Genomic DNA, 26,201 nt, shown 5'->3' on the forward strand with positions numbered 1-26,201 from the left:
TTGATATGCAATACCTAATACCATTGCCTAATTATCTGGAAAGATTCAGGTTTAGTGAAGAACTAAGAAAGCAGTAGCATAATCTTCAACAATTTTTTTTCTCTGCAGATCTTGAGACACTTGCCTCCAACCCAGGAATGCCTGTGAAGTGTCTAACTTCTAATCTGCTCCAGTCTAGGAAAAGGCTGGCTACATCCAGTGCCAGTAGTCAGTCTCACACTTTCGTGTCCAGTGTGGAATCAGAATGCCACAGCAGTCCCAAATGGGAAAAAGATTGCCAGGTGAGAGGGAAATGTCTCTTACCCCAATCCAATTAGGTATGTCCAGTGAATGCTGGAAACACTATAATTTTTCAAATATATTCCATAGGAAATTGCTCCATGAATGACTGTCAAAGTATTATCCAGAGTTCTTCATTTGCTTCTACATTCTGTCAAATTTGTCTGAAATGGTTCACTTCTTATTCAGTTGTGAACTTGTTCTTGCTTGGTATATAATGAGGTTCTTGCATTAAATGGACAGTGATTGTCCAGCTTCTAGGCATCTAGGTGGGTTTTCTTTTTAAACTCCCTAAAGTGATACAGAACTTAGGTTGTTTTCCTATGTGTCATTTTAAAACTTGTACTACCTTCCTCTATACTGTTTTCCACCAGCTTCTCATTTAATAGAATAACACTTAAGAAGTAACACTACAGGCCGGCGCCGCGGCTCACTAGGCTAATCCTCCGCCTTGTGGCGCCGGCACACCGGGTTCTAGTCCCGGTTGGGGCACCGATCCTGTCCCAGTTGCCCCTCTTCCAGGCCAGCTCTCTGCTGTGGCCAGGGAGTGCAGTGGAGGATGGCCCAAGTGCTTGGGCCCTGCACCCCATGGGAGACCAGGAGAAGCACCTGGCTCCTGCCATCGGATCAGCGCGGTGCGCCGGCCGCAGCGCGCTACCACGGCGGCCATTGGAGGGTGAACCAACGGCAAAAGGAAGACCTTTCTCTCTGTCTCTCTCTCTCTCACTGTCCACTCTGCCTGTCAAAAATAAAAAAAAAAAAAAGAAGTAACACTACAAAGGTCATGTGATTAGCCCTTAAAAAGTTGTCTATTTTGAGGAGATTGCTTACCAAATTAATAGATTTAAATTATTTAAATTTATTTGTATATTCTATATTTGGCGTTAAAGGTGATAGGGACTGAAAGTGAAAATAATAATAAAATCTCCTTCATAGAATGCTGGTAAAAACAAGTTTTGTTTAGAATTAAGCTTGCTTTTGATAAAATAATTTGGATTATTTTTGTTTCTTATTCTCAGTAATATGATTTTCATCATTATTGTTTTATATGGTATGATATGACCAAGATCAAATTCATTTTGGTTAAGACAGGATCTCTTGGTATTTTTTTGACTCTCCTTACAGACTGTAGTATAGGATTTATCAGCAGATTTCCATTCCTGGTACCATTCTACCTTATCCAATTCTTATTCATTCCATTATAAGAATAATTCTTATTTTCATTCCATTTTTATTCAAAAACATATTACATACTATTTCAAGTGATCGACAATCTTTGAAAAATTCAAGGAAGATGAACTTATATGCAGTGACACAATTTATATTAACAGTATTTTTAGCCCGTAATTTTGTATTGACCAGACTTCAAGCTTTGCATTTGCATTTTGCATCAAACTGCATTTTGTAGTTCAAAATAGAATTTTCCATACCCCTATTGCAAAGCAGTTTTATAGATTATAGCCTAGTTATTGAGTCCAAGTTCTTTGGCTCATTTGCAAATAGAAATGAGACCTCTGTGCAGCCCACATAAGTCTTAGTGGAGGGTCTATGCTCAAGCATAAGGGAGACAGCACTGTGGAACAGCTCAATGAGAGGAGCTTGGCAAGGGTTTTTATTTGGATGGGGAGGTGTGGTAGTTTCCCCACAGCACATGGCACTTCAGTCTGTTCCCAACTGTGAGTTCTGGCTCATTCCACTCGGCACATGCGACTTTGGTTGGCACTGGATGTTCTGTACTGCCTGCTGGGGTTTTCTGCATACAACACACTCAAAATAGCACTGTTGCTCACTCCCACCACCCCACGATGATCACTTGTCCGGTTGCATTGGGGCTACTGTGGGCATGCATGCAGGTTGGGGAAGTGTCTAACAGGGCAGTAGGGGATCTTTTGTGGTTCTGGTCTGGCCACTTCTTTGTTCAAGATTTTTAGTGCCAGAGATGGACTTGTCAGGTCAAGAGGGGCTTGATTTAGTGAGTCCTATTTATATCGTGCCTCAGCCTAACTTCTAAATTTGTTTATATTGCCTGTTTTGTCCTATTTAAGTAACATATATTACCAAAATAAGTATTACAGGGTAATAGATTTAAATTTTAGACTAGTATTTCACTCAAAATATTATATATAAGTTTAATTACAAGTATTTATATTTCTAATTATGTTATCATTGTTCTCTTGTTCCATTTTAAAGTGGGAATAGACAGCATAGTAGTTTAAGGAGCCATTTATTCCACCTGAGTGGACAGAAGTTAAAATGTCAAAAAAGGGGCCGGCGCCGCAGCTCAATAGGCTAATCCTCCACCTGCGGTGCTGGCATACTGGGTTCTAGTCCCAGTCGGGGCGCCGGATTCTGTCCCGGTTGCTCCTCATGTACCCATGTGGGAGACCAGGAGAGGCAGCCATTAGGGGAGTGAACCAACGGAAAAGGAAGACCTTTCTCTCTGACTCTCTCTCTCACTGTCCATTCTGCCTGTCAAAAAAAAAAAAAAAGTCAGAAAATGGGCCGTCATTGTGGAGCAGGGAGTGAAGCCACTGCTTGCAGCTCTGGCATCCCATATGAGCACTGGTTTAAGTCCTGGTTTCTCTACTTCCAATCCAGCTTCCTACTACTTGGGCCCCTGCACCCATGTGGGAGACCCAGATGGAGTTCCAGGCTCCTGGCTTGAACCTGGGCTACCCACTATCTTTGTGGCTATTTGGATGGAAGATCTCTCTTTCTCCTTCTCTCACCCTCGCTGTAACTGTGCCTTTCAATAAATCTTTTAAAAAGTTTTTTTTAAATGTCAAAGAATATCAATTTTATATAACTAAAAAAAGTATGTTTTCCTTCTTTAGGAAAGTGACGAAGTATTGGGCTCTACAGTCATGAATTGGAACACTGTTGAAAAGTTATGCACAAAATCTACAAGTGCTATTGATCTTGAGTTAGCACTTTCTCCTATTCATAACAGCAGTACCATTCCTGCTACTGAAAGTTCTTGTGGAAACCTTGCCAAAAAAAGCATCTCCGAGGATGTTTCTTGGGAAGCAAGAGAACTGGATGTTTGTAATATAAATATGGCCTCTGACACAAGGCAGTCTGATTTCTGTCAGTCAGATCAGTGGGCTGTGGATTCTGGTGGTCTCTCTGAAGAGCACCTTGGGAAAAGAAGTTTAAAAAGGAATTTTGAGTTGGTTGACTCCAGTCCTTGTCAGGAAATTATACAGAATAAAAAAAATTGTGTAGAGTATAAGCACAGTAGTGAAATGATAGATTATTGTACAAGTCAAAGAACAGGCTTAACAGCTGAAGTCCAGAACCTTAAACTGTCGGCATATAGAAATTGGCAAAATGACTGTGCCAATAAGGAGAACATTGCCAATTCTTACATTGATAAACAACAAACACCTGAAAGATTACCTATACCGATGATAGCAAAAAATCTGATGTGTGAACTCGATGAAGATTGTGAAAAGAATAACAAGAAGGACTATGGAAGCTCTAATTGTCTGTGCTTAGATGATGATAAAACTTCCAAAAGTATTTATATGGATTCTGATTCATCTTTTCCTGGAATTTCTGTAATGGAAAATTCATTGGAAAGGCAGTGCTTAGATCCAGATAAAAGCATCAAAGAATCCTCTTTTGAAGAGTCAAATATTGAAGATCTACTTACTGTATCACCAAACTGCCAAGAGAATACTTTGCCAAAAGGTGATGAGGACACTACTGTCCAGGATGGTAACCAAAAAATGCTAGCTCCTTCTTCCGAGGTGTTGAAAACAGTAACCCTGTCTAAAAGGAATGCTGTAGCTTTCCGAAGTTTCAACAGTCATATTAACACATCCAACAACTCAGAACCATCCAAAATGAGCATTACTTCTTTAGACGCAATGGATATTTCATGTGCATACAGTGGTTCATATCCCATGGCTGTAACCCCTACACAAAAAGGAAGATCCTATATACCATACCAGGTAGGGTGTAACTTTGTACTCTGTATTTTTGAAAGCTAAACTCTTAAGATAAACATTTGCCTCTCAACTAGACTATATGACATTGTTATATAGTTTTGTTCTCCTTGTTAAGAATCTATGGATTGTTAGAACTTTTCGTGTAGAAAAGTAAAGCTAGTGGTAATAATGTTATTATTAACTATATAATAATCTATATAGCTCTATATACTTCTCTTTAAAAAATATGATCACATAGTTGCACTTGATCCCAGTAGAGCTCTAAGAGTACTTCAAAAAGTTCATATTGGGGCCAGCATCATGGCACAACAGGTTAAGCTGCTGCCTGTGACACCGGCATCCCATTTCTGCACCAATTTGAGTCCCAACTGATCCACTTCTGATTCAACACCCTGCTTATGTACCTGGGAAAGCAGCAGAAGCTGGCGCAAGTAATTGGGCCCCTGCTACCCACATGGGAGACTTGGATGGAGTTCCTGGTTCCTGGCTTTGGCCTGGCCCAGCCCCAGCCTTGCCCAGTCCTGGCCATTGAGACCATAGTAGTGAATCAGAAGACAGAAGATCTCTGTCTCTGTAACTTTGCCTTTCAAATAAATAATAAGTCTTAAAAGAGAGTTCATAGAAAATATATATTATGAAAAAAACTATGCATAGATTATAAAATTTTTTGTACCAAAGTAAATATGTTTTAATTACATTTTCAGTGAACTTTTTGAAGTACTTTTGTATGAGGTACAACATTTAAGTCCACTCTACCTTACTGCCTGCCAAGGATATTTAGTTGTCCTTTTATAGAAAAAAAGTTGAAAAACATATATTTCAAATCGTGTTTGTCTCTATTTTCTATCCGTAGACTTCTATAAACCCATAGTTTCTTTCATTTCTTCCTATGGAGAGATGTAATATAAAAAGTGTTAACCCTAAATTTAAATGAAGGTACTTAGAAGTCCCTTAACCTCAGAAGCTTTGTTTTTCCAACTGTGTTTAGGGGTAATGGTACCTGTCCCTGCAGGTCTCTCAAGGTAATGAAACCACAAATTATTTTTTAAACTGTCCATTTAGTACAAGAGGAGGTTAAAATATTTGTTGTGTCTTAAACTCTTTTTGAATTAGCAGACCCCAAATCAGATCAAGTCAGAAACTCCATATCGAACACCAAAGAGTGTGAGAAGAGGGGCAGCCCCCATGGATGATGGGCGCATTCTAGGAACCCCAGACTACCTCGCACCTGAGCTGTTATTAGGCACAGCCCACGGTAAGGCATGCAGGTCTTAAGTTTTTGAAATGTTACCTACCTCTATGTTATCTTTTAAGGTGAAATTGTTTTGTGTTTCTTTGGTACTTAGATTACCTAAAGTAAAGGAAAATGAACTTATGCCATACTCATTTGTCACATATACGGCATTTATTGTAGAAAAAGAAAGAAATGATCATGCTTAGTTCATGTATCTGAATGTAAAAGAATGAATACTGAAGGCTACATAGTCACCTGCCCTTTGCCTTCGATGGTTTCGTCTTTGGTTCAGTCTCAGAGATTCCAAGAAGCCCTGACTTCTACTCTGTGTCTTGTCTGTGTTCTCGGTTCTTCAGGACTGTTCCAGTTGGGGCTCAGGACCACAATGCTATGCCTATAAAGAACTTACTCTCACATAGGTCCTCACCAGAAGGGTCAAATCAGAAAGGAACCATCCTTGAAAATAGAGGATAGTTACATACAAGGTGCTGTTTCTCACCTGTCTTTTCTTTCCGATCTCTGAGGAATTTTGCCTTCCTACGTTTTGAGGTGAACTTTGTTTCCTCGGGATGCCATAACAAAGAGCCATAAACTGGGTAGCACAAAACATCAAAACCGAATGTCTCACACTTCTGGATGCTCCAAGTCAGGAATCAAAGTGCCCACAGGCCAGGCTCCCTCTGAAGCCTGGATCGGGGTCCCCCCATGCCCCTTCCAGCTTGTGGTTTCAGAGCACTCTTTGGTGTTCTGGACCTGCAGGTGCATCATTCCAGTTTTCCCTTTTCATATTGTGGTGGCTCTCCTTGTGACTTGTCACACCGCTGACGACCTTTTTTTCTTAAAGATTTATTTATTTGAAAGGCGGAGTTACAGAGAAGCTGAGGCAGAGATAGAAATACAAAGAGGTCTTCCATCTACTGGTTCACTTTTCAGGTGGCCACAATGGCCAGAGCTGGGCCAGTCTGAAGTCAATAGCCAGGAGCGTCTTCCAGGTCTCCCATATGGGAGGACTTGAGCCATCTTCTGCTGCTTTCCTAGGCCATAGCAGAGAGCTGAATCAGAAGTGGAGCAGCGGGACTTGAACCAGCAACTATATGGCATGCCGGCACTGCTGTATAAATAATTATTCTGTCTTGTTTAGGAAATAGTGATTCCCCTCAAAAGTCTGCTCATGAAAGAGAGAAGAAAAATGTTCTCGAATATTTCCACCTGTGACCAACCGTGGATGTAGAGCCCACGGATACAGAGGGCCAACTTAATAGTTCCAGATTCTGTCCTCCGCCCTTTTGTTCTTGCATGTATTCCTGGTCATCTCCTCGTTCCTGTGACTTCAGTGGTCACCTCCATGTTGATGATCCCCAGATCACTGTTTCTGCTCCTGCCTTTCTCGAAGCAGCAGATATGGCCCAAGTGAGTGTCATGCTGGTCTTTGAAGTGTTGCACACCAAAGCTGCACTTGGTATCCGCTCACTCTTCCTCTACTCCTACTCTGTTTCCTATAGTCGTTTCCCCATCTTCGTGATGACACTGTCATTATCCCCACACTCAGATATTTAAATACAAATAAATAGGTTTTACAGCGTTTCTCCTTTCCTTTTCATCTCTGCCACTAAATTACATACAAAGTTCATCTTTCTCTTTCATTACAAGGGAGCTTTAAAAAGTTCTTGGAGGGGCCAGCGTTGTGGTGTACTGGGTAAAGCCACCGCCTGCAGTGCTGGCATCCCATATGGTTACCAGTTCAAGTCCCAGCTATTCCACTTCCAATCCAGCTCTCTGCTATGGCCTGGGAAAGCAGTAGAAGATGGCCCAAGTTATTGGGCCCCTGCACCCACATGAGAGACCCAGAAGAAGCTCCTGGCTCTTGGCTTAGGATCGGCGCAGCTCTGGCTGTTGTGGCCATTTGGGGAGTAAACCAACGGATGGAAGACCTCTCTCTGTCTCTCCTCTCTCTGTGTAACTCTGACTTTCAAATAAGTAAATAAATCTTAAAAAAAAAAAAAAAAGTTCTTGGAAAAGTGGAATTAAAAGACGTTCATTTTGTTGCAAAAATGTATTTTTAAAACCATGATAGTTTTTTTCATAATGTGAAGGGTCTTCCATAAGTTCATGGAAAATGTATATGATGAAAAAAAAAAAACCTAATCAGGTTCAATTTTTTCACACCTAATCAGGTTCAATTTTTTCACACCAAGACAAACATCTTTTAATTCCGTTTTTCTGCGGAGTTTCTGAGGTGCCCTCATATATTAATGGCCTTCCATCTGGTCTCCTTAACTTCGCTTTAATGTCTGTCATCATGGCCAGAACCATAATGTAGTTCATTCTACTCCCTTCCTCAGAAACTCTGGTTTATTTACTAAATAAAATGCAAACTGCTGATGCAGACATTGGACAAACTAAGTTCTCCTACTAGCGTCAGCTGTCATTGGCTCTCCTTATATGCTTTGTGTTCCCATTGCATTTCTTAAATAAAACACATTTAATTTTCAGATATTTATTTTACATGTGTATAAAGGGACTTCAAAAATTTTATGGCAAATGGAATCCTAAGATACACAAAATTTCCATGAATGTACTTTTGTTTTCATTCTATTTTAATAGCAGAGAGATCTTCCATCCGTTGGTTTATTTCCCATATGCCAGCAACACTCAGTACTGGGCCAGGCTGAAGCCAAGGGCCCCAGACTCAACTCAGGTCTCCCTGGTGGGTGGCAGGGACCCAAGTACTTGAGCTGTCATCTGTTACCTTCCAGGGTCTGCATATGCAGGAAGCTGGAGTCAGGCAGAGCAGGGCCTCCCATCCAGGCATCTGGTTGTGGGTAACCCAAGCAGCGTCTTAACTGCTGTGCCAAATGCCTACCCCCTAAGCTTTTTGAAACATCCTCAGATTTTGCTGCAGTTGAGAAAAGCCACTCTCCAGTCATCTTCAAGTCAAATCTCTTCTCATATCATCAGCAGTTCAGATGTCACCTCTTCCACAAAGCACCCTTTGATCAAATATCGAGGAGAAACTGTTTAAAATGGCGCCGTGGCTCACTAGGCTAATCCTCTGCCTGCGGCACCAGCACCCCGGGTTCTAGTCCCGGTTGGGGCGCTGGATTCTGTCCTGGTTGCTCCTGTTCCAGTCCAGCTCTCTGCTGTGGCCTGAGAAGGCAGTGGAGGATGGCCCAAGTGCTTGGGCCCTGCACCCGCATGGGAGACCAGGAGGAAGCACCTGGCTCCCGGCTTCAGATCAGCGCAGCACGCCGGCCATAGTGGCCATTTTGGGGGTGAACCAATGGAAGGAAGACCTTTCTCTCTGTCTCTCTCTCTCTCACTGTCTAACTCTGCCTGTCAAGAAAAGAAAAAAAAAAAAAAGTTATTCTGCCCCTGTTTAATTAGCTGTTAGATTTGACTCCACTAAAAAAAAAAAAAAAACTTTAAAAAAATTTCTGAAGAGCAGAGTGTGAATAATCTGTCTTCTACATTGCACTGTAGTATTCCTTGAAAGCTGTCAGTAACAGTTGCTAATAATCTGGAAATGTTTAATATTCCCCCCTTGCTCAAGTCACAGAGTTTCAAGCCAGTTTCCTATTATAACTTGCATTATCACTAACTTAGGAAACGGTATGAAAATAGGCTTAAGATTTAAAGATTTTATAGGCTCTTGCCAAATGTGTTAGAATGACCTCAGCTAAAACAGGTGCTGAGGCTCACCTCTGACTTCCTGATGTTCTCCATGGTTTTGCACTCAGCCACACTGACTTATATACCTCATCCTGAGCTTCCCATGAACATCCTGTGCATTCTGTTCAGCTCTTTTAACACTGTGTGAAGATGATCCATGTTGTTTCTCCCATAAGAGGCAGTTTTATCCCTGGACAGAGATGTTTTTCTTAATTATATCTATCTATCTATCTATCTATAGATCCATATCTATCTATATCTATAGATAGATAGATAAATATAATATAGGCCTGATACCTAGTACCTAGTTCAGTGAACAATGAGGGGATGAACTGATCTTTTTAATGTGATGTACCTAACTACTGTTTTCTTACAATGCAGGGTTTCTGACTTCAGGTAAGTAAGCCTCTCTATAAGGTTAATATGGCAAAGCACGTTAAACTGTATAGTCAAAGCATAACTAGATCACATTGCAGAAAAAACTTTCTCTCGGCTCACTTAGGAAATACAAAAAGGAGCCATCTTCTGTGTTCTGAACAGGAAGACATTTAGAGAAGCGATTCTTCTCTGTAAAACAGAAATGCAGGTGTGTGGCATTTTCAAAAATGCAAAGAGTGAAGGCACAGCATTTTTTATTCCAACAGAGCACACAGCCTTGATAGAGATGTGTGTTTAAATGAGCATCTGTAAAAGAGCTTGATCTGCCTGAGTCTTTGAGGTCACAGAAAGGTAGAACAATGTCGGTGTATCCCTACAAATTGCAGGAGTATGTTGCTGGATTAGAAAGCCAGTAAAACAAGTTGGGTCTTTTCCACTGGCTGATGCTGCATAATTGCTGTTACTTATCATGGCATGTGATCTCATTAGACTTTGACTGAGGTATATGGCTATATGTGACATACCTGTGGAGAAATCACACACACTTTAACATGAATACTTTTTGGCTGAGCTGGGAAGAGGGTCCTGATTTCTAACCTAAGTAAAATAAATACATTTTTTTTCTGGTTTCTGCCTACTTTTCTGTATTTGGTTTTATTATCTAATCCATGGGAATAATTCTCTCGCAGTGCTGAGAAGTTCTACTAACTGAGGTGGTCTGGATGTTTTTATAGTCATTGCTATTGAAATAAAAGATAAAAGCCTGTGGGCTATTTGCATCTTGTTTTCCTTCAGTGGAAGACAGGATTATGTGGGCTTATGTGCTTTAAGTGCATGCAATTATTTTCCCTAATAGCAGATTCCACAATGCTTTCCTGCTTTTTTTTTTTTTTTTTTTTTTTTTTTAGCATACATTGAATGAGGACTATTGGTATTCTTTGTTCAGATACAGAAAAGGACTTTTTTTTTGGACAAGGAAAGCGAGAGCCCCCATCTGGTGGTTCACTTTCTCAAATGCCAAGGAGCCAGGAATGCATTCCAGGTCTTCCATTTGGGTGATGGAGATACAACTACTTGAACCATCACCTGCTGCCTCCCGGGGTGCACTTGAACAGCCAGCCAGAATAGAGAGCAGAGCTAGGACTCAAACCTAGGTACTCGAATATAGGATGTGAGCATCCCAGCCAGCAATTTAACAGCTGCACCATATGCCCACCTCTTCTACTTTGATTGTGCTTAACCACAATCATAAATTTCATGAAACTGTCTTCTTTTTAAAATATTTATTTTGTTTATTTGAAAGGCAGAGTGATGGAAAGGAGAACAACAGAGAGAAAGAGAGATCTTCATCTACTGGTTCAGTCCCCAAATGGCTGCAACAACCAGGGTTGGACCAGGCCAAAGCCAGGAGCCATGAATTCCATCCTGGTCTCCCTCGTGGGTGGCAAGGGTGTAAGCACTTGGGCCATTTTCCATTGCTTTCCCAAGCATGTTACTAGGGAGCTGGATCAGAAGCAGAACAGCCAGGAATTGAACTAAGCAGCTCTGAAATTTTCTTTAAAGAGTAATTTGTTTTGTTTTGTTTTGTTTTTTTAAGATGTATTTATTTATTTGAAAGTCAGAGTTACACAGAGAGAAGGAGAGGCAGAGAGAGAGAGAGAGAGAGAGAGGTCTTCCATCCGTTGGTTCCCTCCCCAGCGGCTGGAACTACGCCGATCCAAAGCCAGGAGCCAGTAGCTTCTTCTGGGTCTCCTATATGGGTGCAGGGCCCAAGGACTTGGGCCATCTTCCACTGCTTTCCCAGGCCATTAGCAGAGAGCTGGATGGGAAGAGGAGTAGCCAAGACTAGAACCGGCGCCCATATGGGATGCCGGCGCTTCAGGCCAGGGCGTTAACCCGTTGCGCCACAGCGCAGGCCCCTAAAGAATAATTTGTAGATAAAACATACTAGAATAAAATTCCTGTTGCAAATTTATGTTGAAATTACGTATATTTTTACTCAATTTTATAAATTTTGTTAAAGATTTATTTATTTGAAAGGAAGACTTAGGAAGAGACAGAAAAAGGGAGAGAGAGAGAGAGAGAGAGAGAGAGAGAAAGATATCTTCCATCTACTGGTTCACTCTCCAAATGGCTGCATCAGCCAGGGCTGGGTCAGGCTGAAGCCAAGAGCCAAGAACTTCATCTGGGTCTCTCACATGGGTGCAGGGTCCCAAGCACTTAAGCCATCTTCCACTGCTTTCCCATTAGCAGGGAGCTGGATGGGAATGGAGCAGCTGGCACTCAAACCGGCGCCCATAAGGGATGCTAGCCTCACAGGCAGTGGCTTAACCTCCTGTGCCTCAACTCCAGCCCAAAAACTAAACTTAACCTTTGCTTAGAAAACACTTTATTTACAGACAGAACTGAACAAAAAGTCTAAATTGTCCTATACGTTTGTATTTAAAAGAATCATTAAAAACATCTTTGAACAGAAACATTATTTCCAGTAAAGATGTTGTTTAGGAATTACTTTTACTTATTCTAAAACTTACCTCCTAAATATCTTTTAAGCCACTGCTTAAGTGAATATTCTTTGCTAAACTAATGTGTCCTCTATGTTCTTAAAAGAAATGAAGTCACACTAAAGCACCCTAGAATTCAGGCTTTCCCTCGAGCCAGGCTATCATGTTGTACCTTAGGTGAAATAGATGATATAGAAGAATCATCCAAGTGTTATTATTTCCTAATTTAAAACTGAGAAATATCCTATTTTAAACAAGAATTTTTAGTTAATCAATGAAGATGACTTACCTTTTCTCCACCTAGCTATGACACTTATAATCTTGAAAAAGAGGAAAGTAACTGTCACAATACCTAGGTGAAGGCATTTTGGATTTCAGCTTATGAACACAGAAGAAAGTAGGCAATGAATGCCTTGATTATGCCCCAAAATCCATGCAGTAATGTCTCAGCTGATCAAATAGTTGTAGAAAATGCTTGCAAGCTCAGCTGTTTCCTCTTAAATTCCAGGTCCTGCAGTAGACTGGTGGGCACTTGGAGTGTGCTTGTTTGAATTTCTAACGGGCATTCCCCCTTTCAATGATGAAACACCACAACAAGTGTTCCAGAATATTCTGAAAAGAGGTGATTTCTTTTCTCCTTTTAAGATAGATCGGCTTCTCTGTCTGTAAATTTTGAACGGTGATAAGCAAACTTCTCTGCATTTTTGTGTTTGTAGATATCCCTTGGCCAGAAGGTGAAGAGAAGTTATCTGAGAAGGCTCAAAGTGCAGTAGATATACTGTTAACCATTGACAATACAAAGAGAGCTGGAATGAAAGGTAAGGCTTTGTGTTCACAAATTCTGTTCCCATTGATTGATGCAAGTGGTGCAAATACCTAACATACCAGGTTCCAATATAATGCCACAGATAATCTGACTGCTAGATTGATGAAAACATGCTTCATTTTATTTCTGATCTCTAGGTATGCATTGATATATTTCTTTTTGTTCTACATTAAAACTCATTACAATCAAGTTGCAGTATTTATCACTACATTTTACTCATCTCAAGGAAGTGTCTGAAAGAATCTTAGCAGTGTCAGGTTTTTTTAAAAGCCTATTAAAGTTGACCGGCGCCATGGTTCAACAGGCTAATCCTCTGCCTGCGGCGCCAGCACACCGGGTTCTAGTCCCGGTTGGGGCGCTGGATTCTATCCCGGCTGCCCCTCTTCCAGGCCAGCTCTCTGCTATGGCCCGGGAAGACAGTGGAGGATGGCCCAAGTGCTTGGACCCTGCACCTGCATGGGATACCAGGAGAAGCACCTGGCTCCTGGCTTCAGATAAGCGAGATATGCTGGCCACGGCAGCCAATGGAGGGTGAACCAGCGGCAAAAAGGAAGACCTTTCTCTCTGTCTCTCTCTCTCACTGTCCACTCTGCCTGTCAAAAAAAAAAAAAAAAGCCTATTAAAGTTAACCATTGACTAATACAGGAAATTGTCTTAGGAAGACCTTCTGTAATTCTTATTCCTTTGTTTCTGATACCATTATTTATTGGTGAGTGTATTGGATTATGGGTTGCCCCACAAAGGAGACAAACATGGTACTTTATGAACCATTTGAGGGTTTTCGTAAGGGCTTTTATGCCAGCTCATTACTGTACAGCAGACAGTGACTTATGTAATTAGTCTCAAGCTGAGTAAATATTTTATTATTAATAGGACTCTAGATATCAACCTGCCTTATTACACCACTGGTTGGAGAAAGAATTACATCAGAATGAAGAATATTGGGGCAAAAGTAGTAATCAGCTTAAACAAAAGAAAAATAGAGGAAATTAGTAATAGCCTAAGGCACCTTCAGCCATGGTCACAGCGGCAATAGTTTTTAAAAGTGAAACTTTGAGGCTGCAGTGATATTTTAATAATATATTGTATGTTGGAAGTTTTATTTTAAAATAAAAGATTTATGTATTTATTTAAAAGGCAGCGTTAGAGAGGGATCTTCCATCCATGTTCACACCCCAGAAAGCCACAATGGCCAGGTCTAGGCCAGGTTGAAGCCAAGAGCTTCATCCAAGTCTCTCACTTGTGTGACAGGGCTGGGTCCAAGCACTTGCGCCTTCTTCTGCTGCTTTCCCAGACCATTCGCTGGGTCAGAAGCAGAGCAGCCAGGGCATGAACCAGGGCCTATCAGGGTTATGGGCATCACAGGTGGTGGCTTTACTAGCCTGCTACACCACAGCTCCAGCCCCCTGGAAGTTTTTTATGTGCATTTAAAGAAGCAGAAAGCTCATGGCAGTGATTCTTCATCTGTGTTATCTGGATGTGATAGGAAGCTTTATGATTCTCAACTTTAAACATTTCCATTTAAACTGAACCCACAAAGGAATTCTGAGTTTGTTAAAACAACTGATTTTTAACTGAAGAATGCTCCTGTAATCTTCTTCACTGTGTAAACTGATCATTAAAGAAACAAATATCTGATGCTTTTCTTATGCCCCATTTACTTTTAGCAAATTACATTAATAGTAGTGGTTTTCTGAAGAAAGGTTTTTCAGCTTTGACACAACTGACACAATTCCTTACTGTGGGGACTTTCTTGTACATTGTAGGATGTTTAACAGAATCTCTAGCATCTACCTAGTAGATGTCCCCACAGTTGTGACAATCAAATGTGTCTCCAAATAATGCCAAATCCCCTCTGGGGGCAAAATCACATCCGTGACAACCACTGTCCTAGAGTAAATTTCAAAGTATCCATTGCTCAGTTACTTATTTTGAACATTAAGAGACAAATTGTCTGTCTAAATGTGAATTAGTTTTGCTGTATTATCTCTTTTCATTACCATTCTTTTAGTGTTAGGGAAAACCTAACTAATACATAATACCTAACCAACTAATACATATGATTCCCTAACCCATCACCCCAGTCCAGGTACATAATCCTTTCCTGTATAATCAACTTGAATATCTTCCTTAAATTTGGGTACTTTTTCTCCCCCAGAACTGTTCCCTGCCTTGTACTTCCTTTTTTGCCAACATCTTCATTACTGCCTCAAGAACTGAAGGGTTGGCGTGGGCATTTGGCCTAAAGGGTAAAGACTAGTTGTGAAGATACTCATGTCGCAGATTCGATTATCTTGGGTTCAGTTCCTGGCTTTGACCTCTGACTCCAGCTGCAGATATAGAGGCAGGAGGTGATGGCTCAAGTGATTGAATGCCTGCCACCCACATGGGATATCTGGATTGAGTGCCTGGCTCCCAGCTTCAGCCCAGCCCAGCCCAGCCCTGGCCATTGCAACCATCTGGGGAGTGAACAAGCAGATAGGAGTTGTCTCTCTTTGCCTCTCAAAAAAGAAAAAAAAAAAAAAAGTTAAGAAAGTGAAGAGTTAAGAAGTGGTGTGTGTCTAGCAAGCCAATGTCACAGTGTCGTCAGACAAGCATGTTTCTATTGTAGTAGGTACAAGGAACTAGGAAGGGTTACAGGTAACAAAAAGGTAGTTAAACAAGTAAGCAAAGCTTGACATCTTGAAGGTAGAGCAGTGCTGTGATATAGATTATGTGTATAGCCACACTTGCAGTTAGTCACTATGTTGTAAAGTTGCAAGTCAACAAAATCAAGGGCTTCAGAGAACCATGAAGAGCATGTGTTAGAAGTGTCATCCATGTGTATATTGAAATCACTATGAGGAAGGTGAAGGGAGGAGCATAGGGGAGAAAGTAAGGAAGTGGAGGGTAAGCTTCACGCTCAGGTTGTCCAGGCAATAAACAGTGCTAAAGATTGCACAGGAAAGAACTATAGCATTAGTCATGCAAGACCCAGTGGGATGGGAGACTGTCAGGGAGCAAGAAGTAGGCTAACCTTTCAGTTCTCTCAAGTCATGGATTGTGTGAGAAGATGCAGCAGTGTGAAAGGTTTCAGTTAGGACAAATCAGCCATTCACTTGCGACAAATACAAACCAGTCACCACTCATGCCAAGTGCTGTATAAAAGGACACAGCGTGGACCTTTGTGGAAGTATGTGGCCTGGCAGACAGGTAGACATTAATCAAACATCTGTGAGATTGGGATAATAAAGCAGGGCAAGATATAAGGGTACTTCAAACTTTTTGTAGAAAACGGCATTAAAAGGGGTGGGCATTCAGCCTAGTAGTTAAGACACCGGAATTCCACCTTGGAGTGCCTGGGTTTCGTTCCCAGCTCTGGCTCTTGACCCCGGCTTCCTGCTCATGCAGACTCTGATGGGTAGTGGTGATGGCACACGTAACTGGACTCCTGCCATCCTGATGGGAGACCTAGATTGGCTTCCTGCCTCCCAGGTTCATCCCAGCTCCAGCCATTGAGAGCAATTAGGGAGTGAACCAGTGGATGGAAGTGCACTCTGGCTCTCTGCCTCTCAAATAACTAAATAAATTTTCTTTTAAAAAGGCAGACTTACTTTGGTGCAAAAGATTTTGAATTCCATGCATAGTTTTTTTCATAATATATATTTTCCATGACCTTTTTGGAGACCTCTTGTATGTAACAGATTTTACTTTTTTTGCACCAAAATAAACTTATCTTTTAATTCTATTTTTCCACAAACTTTTTGAGGTACCCTGGTATATTTGAGGCATTCTCTGTAAAGCAGTACTTACCTAGGTAAATGGTGTCCTAATATTGTTTCATTTTAAATTTTTCCCAAGAGCTGAAACTTCATCCTCTCTTCAGCGATGTGGACTGGGAAAATCTTCAGCATCAAACTATGCCTTTCATCCCCCAACCAGATGACGAAACAGATACATCTTACTTTGAAGCCAGGAATAATGCTCAGCACCTGACTGTGTCTGGATTTAGTCTATAGCACACACACTCTCCTAAAGCTAACCTGTGTCATAGAAGCAGCTCGCATAATTATACACTCCTTAATACCAGGCTGATCGACATGTGGAAAAAAGTCATTACGTTACCTGGGTCAGTGACCTTTAAATGGATGTTACACCTTTCACAAGAGTTAAATAAGGAATATAATCTGTAATTTATCTCAATCTCAGAACTGTATATAAATCTTTCAAACTTTCTTCGTCTTATTTATTTTGTTGACTGCACTTTACGAAAAGCACCAATAAAATTAGAATGACACTACCATGGTATAGAGAAAGTCATAAATTCGATTTTCTTTCTCTTTAGCTGATGCTTTCAGTCCTCCATTCAGCTTTATGTTAAAATAATGGAGGACAAATCATAATTTCATTTGAAAGCAACTTATTGCACATGGTTGCCTGCAAATGTTTGGTCTCCAGGGCAATTTTTTAAAGGCCATATTTGAGACCTCAGATGCAACTGAGAATTCCTTTGCGCTGCAGCCTAACTCCTTTAGAGAATGAGGAACAAGCAAGGCTAATGTCTTAGTTTGCTTTACTACATTTTTGCTGCCTTGACTGCTTTTTCGTGCTTCCTCTACAATGTGTGTTTAAAATAGCACTAAAAGGGTTAGGCGTGACATACTGTAGCTTGCTCAACATGCATAGAAAATTAGATACTTTACTTCTTATAGTTGTTTGTTTACAATGTACACTATCAGAGGCAGAATATCTTTAAAAATTTTATTTTGCTTAATAGGTAGAGTGAGTGTGAATATCATTCTGTTAAGATACAGACAGACACACACACAGGTCATACCCTAGATTCATTGAGAATTTAATTAAAAAGAACAAATCTAATTGCACTTTAGGAAAGTTTTTTGCTAATGGTGTCATCTATTAAATACTGTTGTTTCTTTTGCACACTGGCTTTTGTGTTTTTACTTTCCATTACCGTTCCCGTCAGAACACTGCCATAATGTAGTTGACAAGGATAATACAAGTATAACACTGTTACAGTGAAAGACACACCATTATAGCCTGTGCTATGTAACTGAACCCATGGGTCAAGTTTTACCGAGCTTGTTTTAGTAATAACTCCTTAGATTTAATGCTCATGATAGATACTCCTTCTGATAGTGTTGAAAACACAGATGTTAAAACTTCATTTAATATGAATTTATATATTTCCCTTAAATTCACGGAAGCCTAGAATTTTCTGTTGTATTTCCAAGCAGTAGAAAGAAAAAGGGCTGTGGAGTCCCACACAAACGTTCAAACCACTGCTCTGCCACATTAAAAAGCCCTGTGGGTGAGTTTAACTCTGAGCGCCTGATGACGCACCTGTAAATTGGTTATTAATAATGGTTACTCGGGAGAGTTGGAATGAGTGGAGCCAGATTAATGGATAAACCAGTTTGGTTGCTGCCTAGGCTACCCGTCTCCTCAGGGCCATAAAACATTACTGAGTAGTCAGGGAAATGTGCCATGAGCCTACTTCCAATACAGAAAACTGTTCCTGCATGGAAAGTTATAAGCAGTTTGCTATTATAGACCTAGCACATGTAGCTACAGTCACTTGAAAGTGTGCCACCAGGTAAGGAAGGCATGCTCTAATGGTATTTACTGGGAACAAGAGATTCACTTCCTAAATTTACCCCTGTTAAGATGTAGGTTCAGACACTTGCTGAGGAAAATCCTTGAGAACAATGAGGAAATGGAAGTGGTTTTGACAGTTGTGTGTGTGTGTGTATGCACTTGTGTATACAGGTCTTTGAAGACCGTTGACTGCTACCAATAGAAACCTGTGGATCTGTCATCCAGAATATGCCTCTTTTACCTAAGAAGTTGTTTCTGCGCTAACAACCAGTGGAGCCTAGCTGTCTCCTTATCCTGCTTTTCTTTAGAATACAGCATTTCTATCCTAAAGGCAGGACATACATTCTTTTCTGGAGACAGCTCGAGAGTCCTAGCCCAAAGGTAGCCCTAGAGGGATCTGTGAACCTTACTTCATTGGTTTTCCTCCTGTTCTAGTTCCCTTCCTAACATTTCCTACCTCTCAAAGCCTAAAATCATTTGTCCTTGTCCTGTCATTTCTCTCCGGATTTACTGCCCTGTGTGGAAGTTTCTGTATGCACCGGAGTTCTAAGCCTCTGCTTTGGGTGGTTTTTGCTGATGTTCCTTGCACTATCTGCCCCCATACATTAGCCTACTAGTCAATCTGTTGTTATGGGGGGCCATCCCAACTAAGAAATCATGAGGGTTCATAAAAAATTGCATTTCCTCCTCCATAGCAGCTTTATACAGTTCTTGTTCATGGGAAATAACTTTCTCGCCACCCCTACTAAATGTTAAATACAGAAAATATTTTTTCCAAAAAGCTACCAATTTACCTTATGTTTGAATTAATTGCAGGTTTGAAAGATGGTAATTAGGAGAAACCCTAATAGTATGCTCAAAACATCTAGAAGGACATTGAGGTTCAATAATTTTTCCATTGGCCAGGAAAAAAATTATTTTTAGCCAATATACAAACCTGCTCAGAACCCAGAAAACTATATAAACATTTTCTGTTTATACCAGACTTTTCCATTAATAACAGCCCAACCATGGATGGGTTATTCTTTTAACCATGTGAGAAATGGATGGGCAATAATTGAAGGAAGGAGAGTGTATTACGAAAAGCTATTGCACCAACCTTCCTGGATCCAAGAAACAGTCTAGAGACAGACTCAACTGGACTTGCTAATGAATGGAATGAGGAGCATGCGAGAATGGGAGGAACCAAGTTTAACACCTAATTTCTGGCCTAAGCAACTGTATCGTTGTGGTGTATGCCCTGAACCGGAACGATGGACAGGGTGGGTAGGCATACCAAGACTGAAATGTCTGTGAGACACCCAAATAAAGAACTCAAAAAACCAATTGGAGACTTCGTAAAAACAGTGTATCTTCAAATTCTTTTGCATCTCCACAAAATACGGAGTCTAATCCTCCTCCCTTGAATATGAGCCAGTCTTGGTGACTTCTTTCTAATGAAGAAAGTGGTAGAAATAACAGCATACTACAGCTTTCTACTTCTTGAGACACGCATCTCGGGAGCCTGAGTAGCAATCCTGAAGCCACTGTGCTGGAAAAACCACATGGAGACGCCACATGAAAACAGATGTCCAGAGGCCTCCAACTGTGCCAGCCTCCAGCCTCTTGTGTTCTCACAGAAGCAACCACCAGACGAGTGACCATGAGTTCAGGTGACTATTGGGAGGCCCTCAATCCACAAGTACAGTAAAAGCTCTTGCAGCAGCCCACTGAATCCAAGATACAGAGTAGACTGAACAGGACTTGCTAATGCATGGGACGAGGCGGATGAGAACAGGAGGAGCCAGGGGTGACACCTAATTTCTGACCTGAGCAACTGGGCTACTTTCTGCCACAAAGCTTTGGTGTAACTGGTTATCCAGCCACAGTAACTGGAGCAACCACAAGTCTAGAGAGAACAGGAAAAGAAACAAAAGACAAAAAAAGACTTCAGAAAGCTAAATCATTGGTGAGTCATGAAGAAAAGTCAATTACTGATAGAACTTACACTATGAAAGTCTTCTTAAAAGGCTCGAGAGTAGGCACTAGAGACATCTCTAAGGGTAAAAGGGAGAAGTTAAAATAATTAGTTTGAAAAAAAATAATTAGTTTGATTGCATTTAAGAAGCAGGCTGCTAGATCCACTTTCCCTCTGCATACCCCTGCCTGATCCTTGGCAAATGTAGCCCCCACCCCATATAGCGTCAACATGAGGGATGCCAGGGACAGGTGCAGGCAGGAGATCGTCTGCCTGTTCCAGGTCCGCTTCACCCTTCTCAAGCCTGCTTCGAGTCTTGGGAATCTGATCTGAGTGGATGTCAACACACTTCTCGTCTTCTCAATTCCAGATTGGCTGGTGGGGGGAGGGAGAGTATTGGGGATATCAGCGATAAATCCAGTAAGAGAAGTGAGGTAGGAATGTTGATTCCCACATTTTCTTTCCTGTGGGTCCTGATGGACTGATAGAAGATGTCAGCTCCTAGGTGGCCCTCTTAAGGCCCCATCTGTCTCTGTACCTACTATTGCTCATTCCTCTCAAAATAAGACCTAACGGAGTAGGTGGCAACAGAGTTTCTGATACTACCTCCCCAGGTATTTGTCATGGGCTGAAATGTGCCCCCCACCAAAACACATGTAGAAGTTCTAACCCCCAGTACCTCAAAATGTAACTGAATTTGGAGATTAGGGTGTTAGAAGTGGTGACTGAATTAAAATGGGATCACTGGGGCGGGCCCTAATCCAACATGACTGACACCTGTATTAGATTATAGTATACAGGTGCCCACAAACACACAGGGAAGCCCATCTGAAGACACAGGGAAAAGATCATCATATCTACAAGCCAGAAGAGAGGCCTCAGAAGTTATCAGCCATGTTGACACCTTGATTTCAAGTCTAGACTTGGAGCCGGCACTGTGGCACAGTGGGTTAAAGCCCCAGCCTGCAGCATTCGAGTCTTGGCTGCTCCACTTCCAATCCAGCTCTCTGCTGTGGCCTGGGAAAGCAGTAGAGGATGGCCCAAGCCCTTGAGCCCCTGCACCCGCATGGGAGACCTGCAAAAAGCTCCTGGCTTCAGATCTAGACTCCACAGCTATGAGAAAATGAATTTCTGTTGAGCTGCCTAGTCTATGGCACTTTATTAAAGGAGTCCCCAAAAAGTAATATTTATAGTATGAAACTATTCCTTGTGGTTCCCTGTACCCTACCCATCCCTTCATAAATAGAGCCCCTTACCACACTCTTCAAAGTATCCAAATAAAGTTGTCATCTCAGTAATACTGAAAACGGGCCTTAAATACCTTTTAAGGGCCTTATTATATGCACTCCAAATGCTAATACATCCAGTTTTCTACCCACAATCCTGTCAGCTCCCAGAATATTGACAGCAAAAAATAAACTCTAAGCAAGAGACTGGTAGTCTCAAGAATTTCATCACTCTGGTACTTTAAAATTTGAGAGGCAGAGAATCAGAGAAAAAAAGATGAGTGCTCCTATCCATTGGTTCACTCCCCATTTGCCCTCAACTGCTGGGACTGGGCCAGCCCAAAAGATGGGAACTCCAATCAGGTCTCACATGGGTGGCAGCAACCCACCCACTCAAGCCATTATCTGCAGCCTCCTGGGGTTTGTATTAGCAGGAAGCTACAAACTGGAGCACAGCTGGCACACAAAACCAGGCCTCCAATATGGGATGTGGGTGTCCCAGCTGACTGCTTAACCATCAGGCCAAATTCCAACCCCAGACTTTAGGGTTTAAACATCTGCATGAGTTTAGGGAGGCAAATCGTATTCAAACTGGAATGCAGCACACCCCACTCATATCTTAAATGATCCAAATAAGTATATCACATCACTATGTAGGAATTACAAGTTACAGATGTATATTAAAAACAAAACCCCCTACCATTTCCTAAGACCAACGATATATAAGATGGCTGAATAAAGATTCAGTGGCTGTGGGAAGCTATTTATTTGGTATAAAAATTGAAACTTGGAGTGGGCATTCAGCCTAGTGGTTAAGATGCCCACATCCTACATCAGTTACCTGACCACAATTCCTCCCTGATTCCCTCCCACCCCCACCACACACGATTACAGCTTCCTACAAATGCAGACCCCGAGAGGTAGTGGGGATGGCTCAAATAATTGCACTCCTGACACCCACTGTGAGAGACCTGGTTTCAGCGCTAGCCTAGCTCTTGCAGTTGTAGGCATTTGGAGAGTGAACCAGTGGATGAACGTTTACTCTCTGTATCTCTCTGCCTCTCAAATAAATAAAATAAATACCTGAAACGGAGATTTTGATTGGATCACTAATAGTCTCAACCAGATGACTAATTAATATAAATTCGTCCATTTCTGAATTTTGTCAAATTCTTTGTTAATAACATGGCTTCTTTTGAAAAGGTCATGGTTATTTTAGATAAATTCCCACTATTTATTCTCATTTAATCTTTAGTACATAATCAATGAACTAAAAGTAACAATAAATACCATTTTATTTCTCATTAACCTTTTATTTTTAACTTATTTTTACAATAAACAGAAAAGAAGTTGGTCATTAAAAAAATACCATAGCTGTCCAATTTAAATGTAAAATGAGGTTGTCATTAAACAAAGCAGAAACACTATACCCGATAATTACATCTTTACTTTTATATACAAGAACTGTGTGCAAAGTGTTTTTCAAATTATAAAATAAGACTTTGGAACAAGATACAAATGGTTAACCCTAGGAGTTAGTTACCCCTGCCTGCTTGTAATGAATCACAACTGCTTACATTCTTAATTGCATTTTGTTTACTTAAGTACTAAAAGAAAAGCTACCACTTTCTGATACCAAATTGGTATCTAGCTTTTGAAAATAATCCCTGATCCAAAGTTCTAAATTTTACTTTTACATATAATTCAATTGCTTGCTTCATTTTTTTTTTTTTCGGAATAAGTAAAGGGCAGGTTTTTAAAAGCAAATATCAGTAGATCCCTTTAGACAAACATATTTTAATCAAGCTGAGATTTAAAAGTAACCACCAAGTCACATGAAAGAAAACGAGTTTGGGCAAAGCAAACTGTATCATACCTTCTCTTCAAGCGCACACAGAGGCAGCCTGTGTGCCGGAGATGGACTCTTTCCTCTCACTTAGAACTCTGACCACATGATGCCAAACCCAACACCATACAAACCGAGAATGCTTAAAAATTATTTACAACAAAGCCTTTGAATCCAGCAAATCGTTAAAGCACAAGGTACATCGAAGTGAGCAGGAAGTTTTGAAAGGTAAACAGGAAGAAATGACTTTCTAAACCAGGTCTTCAAGAACCTAAAATAGGTATTCGGTCTAAATGTGGGAGATGAGCGGAGACCTACATTTCCATTAGTTGGGCATGCCTTATTCCCTTGGAAACATGCAGCCTGTTAGCTGCAAAGCCTTCCAATACCCCTGTGAAGCAGGTACGTGTGAAATATTATACCCCGAAGGAAAATCTGAGGCACTAAGAGGTTAAGAGTCCAGTCTATATAGTTCGCCAGTTGCAGAAAAGTGATTTTCATGTGTCTCCTTTTTAACCTTTGTAAAAACAGTATAAATAAGTTTTCATTTTGTATTTTAAAGCACCCTATGAAGCAGACACTAGGTAACAGTGAAAGAAACATGATTAGAAAGTAATAAATGCACATGAATAAAAACCTTACTCATCATCTGAAGGCTCAGAACCCACCGTGAAGCCTCCAGGAAGCCCAGGCTTCCTCATTTCCATCAGCAGGTTGTGTCTCTTTGAATCCCTTGTAAAAGCTGTCTAATACATGAGACTCTACTCCTCTTTGTAATAATTAACAAATAAAGAACACCAAACTCGGAATTGTGAATGCCCAAGATAGATCAAGGACAGCCTGCAAAATGAATGTGAAGATTCTCCCAGCAATTCTTTACTACATAGCAGGGCAATTAAGTGACTAAGATACAAAGTGACTTAATCTCACTTGAAATTCACACCTGTTTGCATTCCTTCTTATATATTTAACTTAGAAAATTAAAAATATCCATTTATAAATCTGATCTCATTATCACAACTGTACCTTGGAAAAGCAGCTTATATTTCTCTATGGGAGATAATCAGGTAAACATGTTACCGAACAATAATTAATAATTTAATGTCCTTCAAGTTCAAGTGCAGGGCAAATCTATCTATATATGCTACTTACAACCTAGTAGAGATTGATTATTCAAGTATCAGCAATATTAGTCCTTAAAACGTTATCATTTGTGTAGTGCAAAAAAATATATATATATATGTACACAAACCAAACTACTGGACAACAAAAAGAAATGTAATCATTACAACTAGATTTTCTTGTGAACTCCACAATCCATTTCATTCTCAGGTGATCCAGGCCCAGCAGTCTTCTTGGGTAAGATACCACTTTCTTCAATTCAGTTTTCTTTAAAAAGAGAGTAAAAAATAATTTTCTGTCATTATAAGAGAGCAACCTGAATATGAAACACATCCAAGGAATTCTCACATTCAAATTCAAGAGAAAACCATACAATGACAAATGGTCCTCATGAAATTATTTTATGTTGGGGCTAGCACTGTGGCGCAGCGGGTTGAAGCCCTGGCCTGAAGCGCCAGCATCCCATTAGGGTGCCAGTTCAAGTCCCGGCTGCTCCTCTTCCAATCCAGCTCTCTGCTGTGGCCTAGGAAAGCAGTGGAGAATGGCCCAAGTCCTTGGGCCCCTGCACCCACGTGGGAGAGCTGGAAGAAGCTCCTGGCTCCTGGCTTCAGATAGGCGCAGCTCTGGCCATTGTGGCCATTTGGGGAATGAACCAGCAGACAGAGGGACTCTCTCTCTGCCTCTCCTCTCTCTCTGTATAACTCTGACTTTCAAATAAATAAACCTTAAAGAAAAAGAAACATTAAAAAAAAGAAATTATTTTATGTTAGTTAGCCCAATAGAAAAGATCAACTGCAGGGATTGAAATTACCAAGCAATTTAATAATTTAAATAATCATTTCTCCTCTCTTACCTTCTAGATTATTTTCTATGATTAAGATTTTGGGAGGCCAGCATCTGGCATAACAGTTAAGTAAGATGTAGTTTGGGATGCGCATATCCCATATCAGAGCACCTGGCCTCAGGTCCTGCTCTGTTCCTATTCTTACTTCCCTCTACTGTGTCTCCTGGGAAGCAGCAGAAGATGGCTAAAACTTGGGTCCTTGCCACCCACATGAGTGAGCAGGATTGAACTCCAGTTTCTTGGGTTTGGACTGGCCCAACCCTAACTGTTGCAGTCATTTGGGGAGTGAACCAGTGTTTGGGAGTTCTCTGTGCGTCTACCTTTCAAATAAATAAATGAATAAATCTTTTTTTAAAATACTTATGGCTAGTCCTTTCTTGGGGCCCTCCCTCCCCCTGCTACTGTGGCAGGAGGTTTCTTTTAAGATTTATTTTAGGGGCTGGTGCTGTGGTGTAGTGGGCTAAAGCTTCTGCCTGTGGTGCCAGCATCCCATATGGGCACCGGTTCAAGTCCTGGCTGCTACACTTCCAATCCCGTTCCCTGCTAATGGCCTGGGAAAGCAGCAGAAGATGATCCAAGTGCTTGGGTCCCTGGACCCATATGGGTCTGTAACTCTACCTCTCAAAATAAATAAATAAAATATTTTAAAAATAAAAAAATATTTTATATAAAAAAGACTACAAAGAATTACTCATTTTTCAAATTTTATCAAATGTTTTAGCTTTGTGAAACAAAAAGCTTAGTAGACATCTAAGGGGCTCCCAGGTT

The 26,201-nt window shown here is 40.9% G+C and overlaps 2 protein-coding genes across 6 annotated transcripts in view; one reads left to right on the forward strand and one right to left on the reverse strand.

Annotated features, from left to right (window-relative positions):
- The window catches only part of MASTL (microtubule associated serine/threonine kinase like), a 35,450-nt gene extending 17,692 nt beyond the window's left edge, over positions 1 to 17,758 (forward strand). The window contains exons 7-12 of one of the 2 annotated variants that reach the window (XM_062211145.1): positions 109 to 281; positions 3,114 to 4,235; positions 5,346 to 5,487; positions 12,526 to 12,639; positions 12,734 to 12,835; positions 16,684 to 17,758. In XM_062211145.1, the coding sequence (XP_062067129.1) occupies positions 109 to 281; positions 3,114 to 4,235; positions 5,346 to 5,487; positions 12,526 to 12,639; positions 12,734 to 12,835; positions 16,684 to 16,841 (1,811 nt within the window). In that variant the 3' untranslated portion in view covers positions 16,842 to 17,758. The remainder of the gene's footprint in view (positions 1 to 108; positions 282 to 3,113; positions 4,236 to 5,345; positions 5,488 to 12,525; positions 12,640 to 12,733; positions 12,836 to 16,683) is intronic. The other variant, XM_062211146.1, reaches the window with a different exon arrangement.
- Positions 17,759 to 22,898: 5,140 nt separating this feature from the next.
- Positions 22,899 to 26,201, reverse strand: part of ACBD5 (acyl-CoA binding domain containing 5) — a 50,539-nt gene continuing 47,236 nt past the window's right edge. For all 4 annotated transcript variants that reach the window (XM_062211148.1, XM_062211149.1, XM_062211150.1 and 1 more), the window contains exon 13: positions 22,899 to 24,856. In XM_062211148.1, the coding sequence (XP_062067132.1) occupies positions 24,844 to 24,856 (13 nt within the window). In that variant the 3' untranslated portion in view covers positions 22,899 to 24,843. The remainder of the gene's footprint in view (positions 24,857 to 26,201) is intronic.

This window comes from Lepus europaeus, chromosome 14, assembly GCF_033115175.1.
Source record: "Lepus europaeus isolate LE1 chromosome 14, mLepTim1.pri, whole genome shotgun sequence".
Classification (NCBI taxonomy): Eukaryota; Metazoa; Chordata; class Mammalia; order Lagomorpha; family Leporidae; genus Lepus; species Lepus europaeus.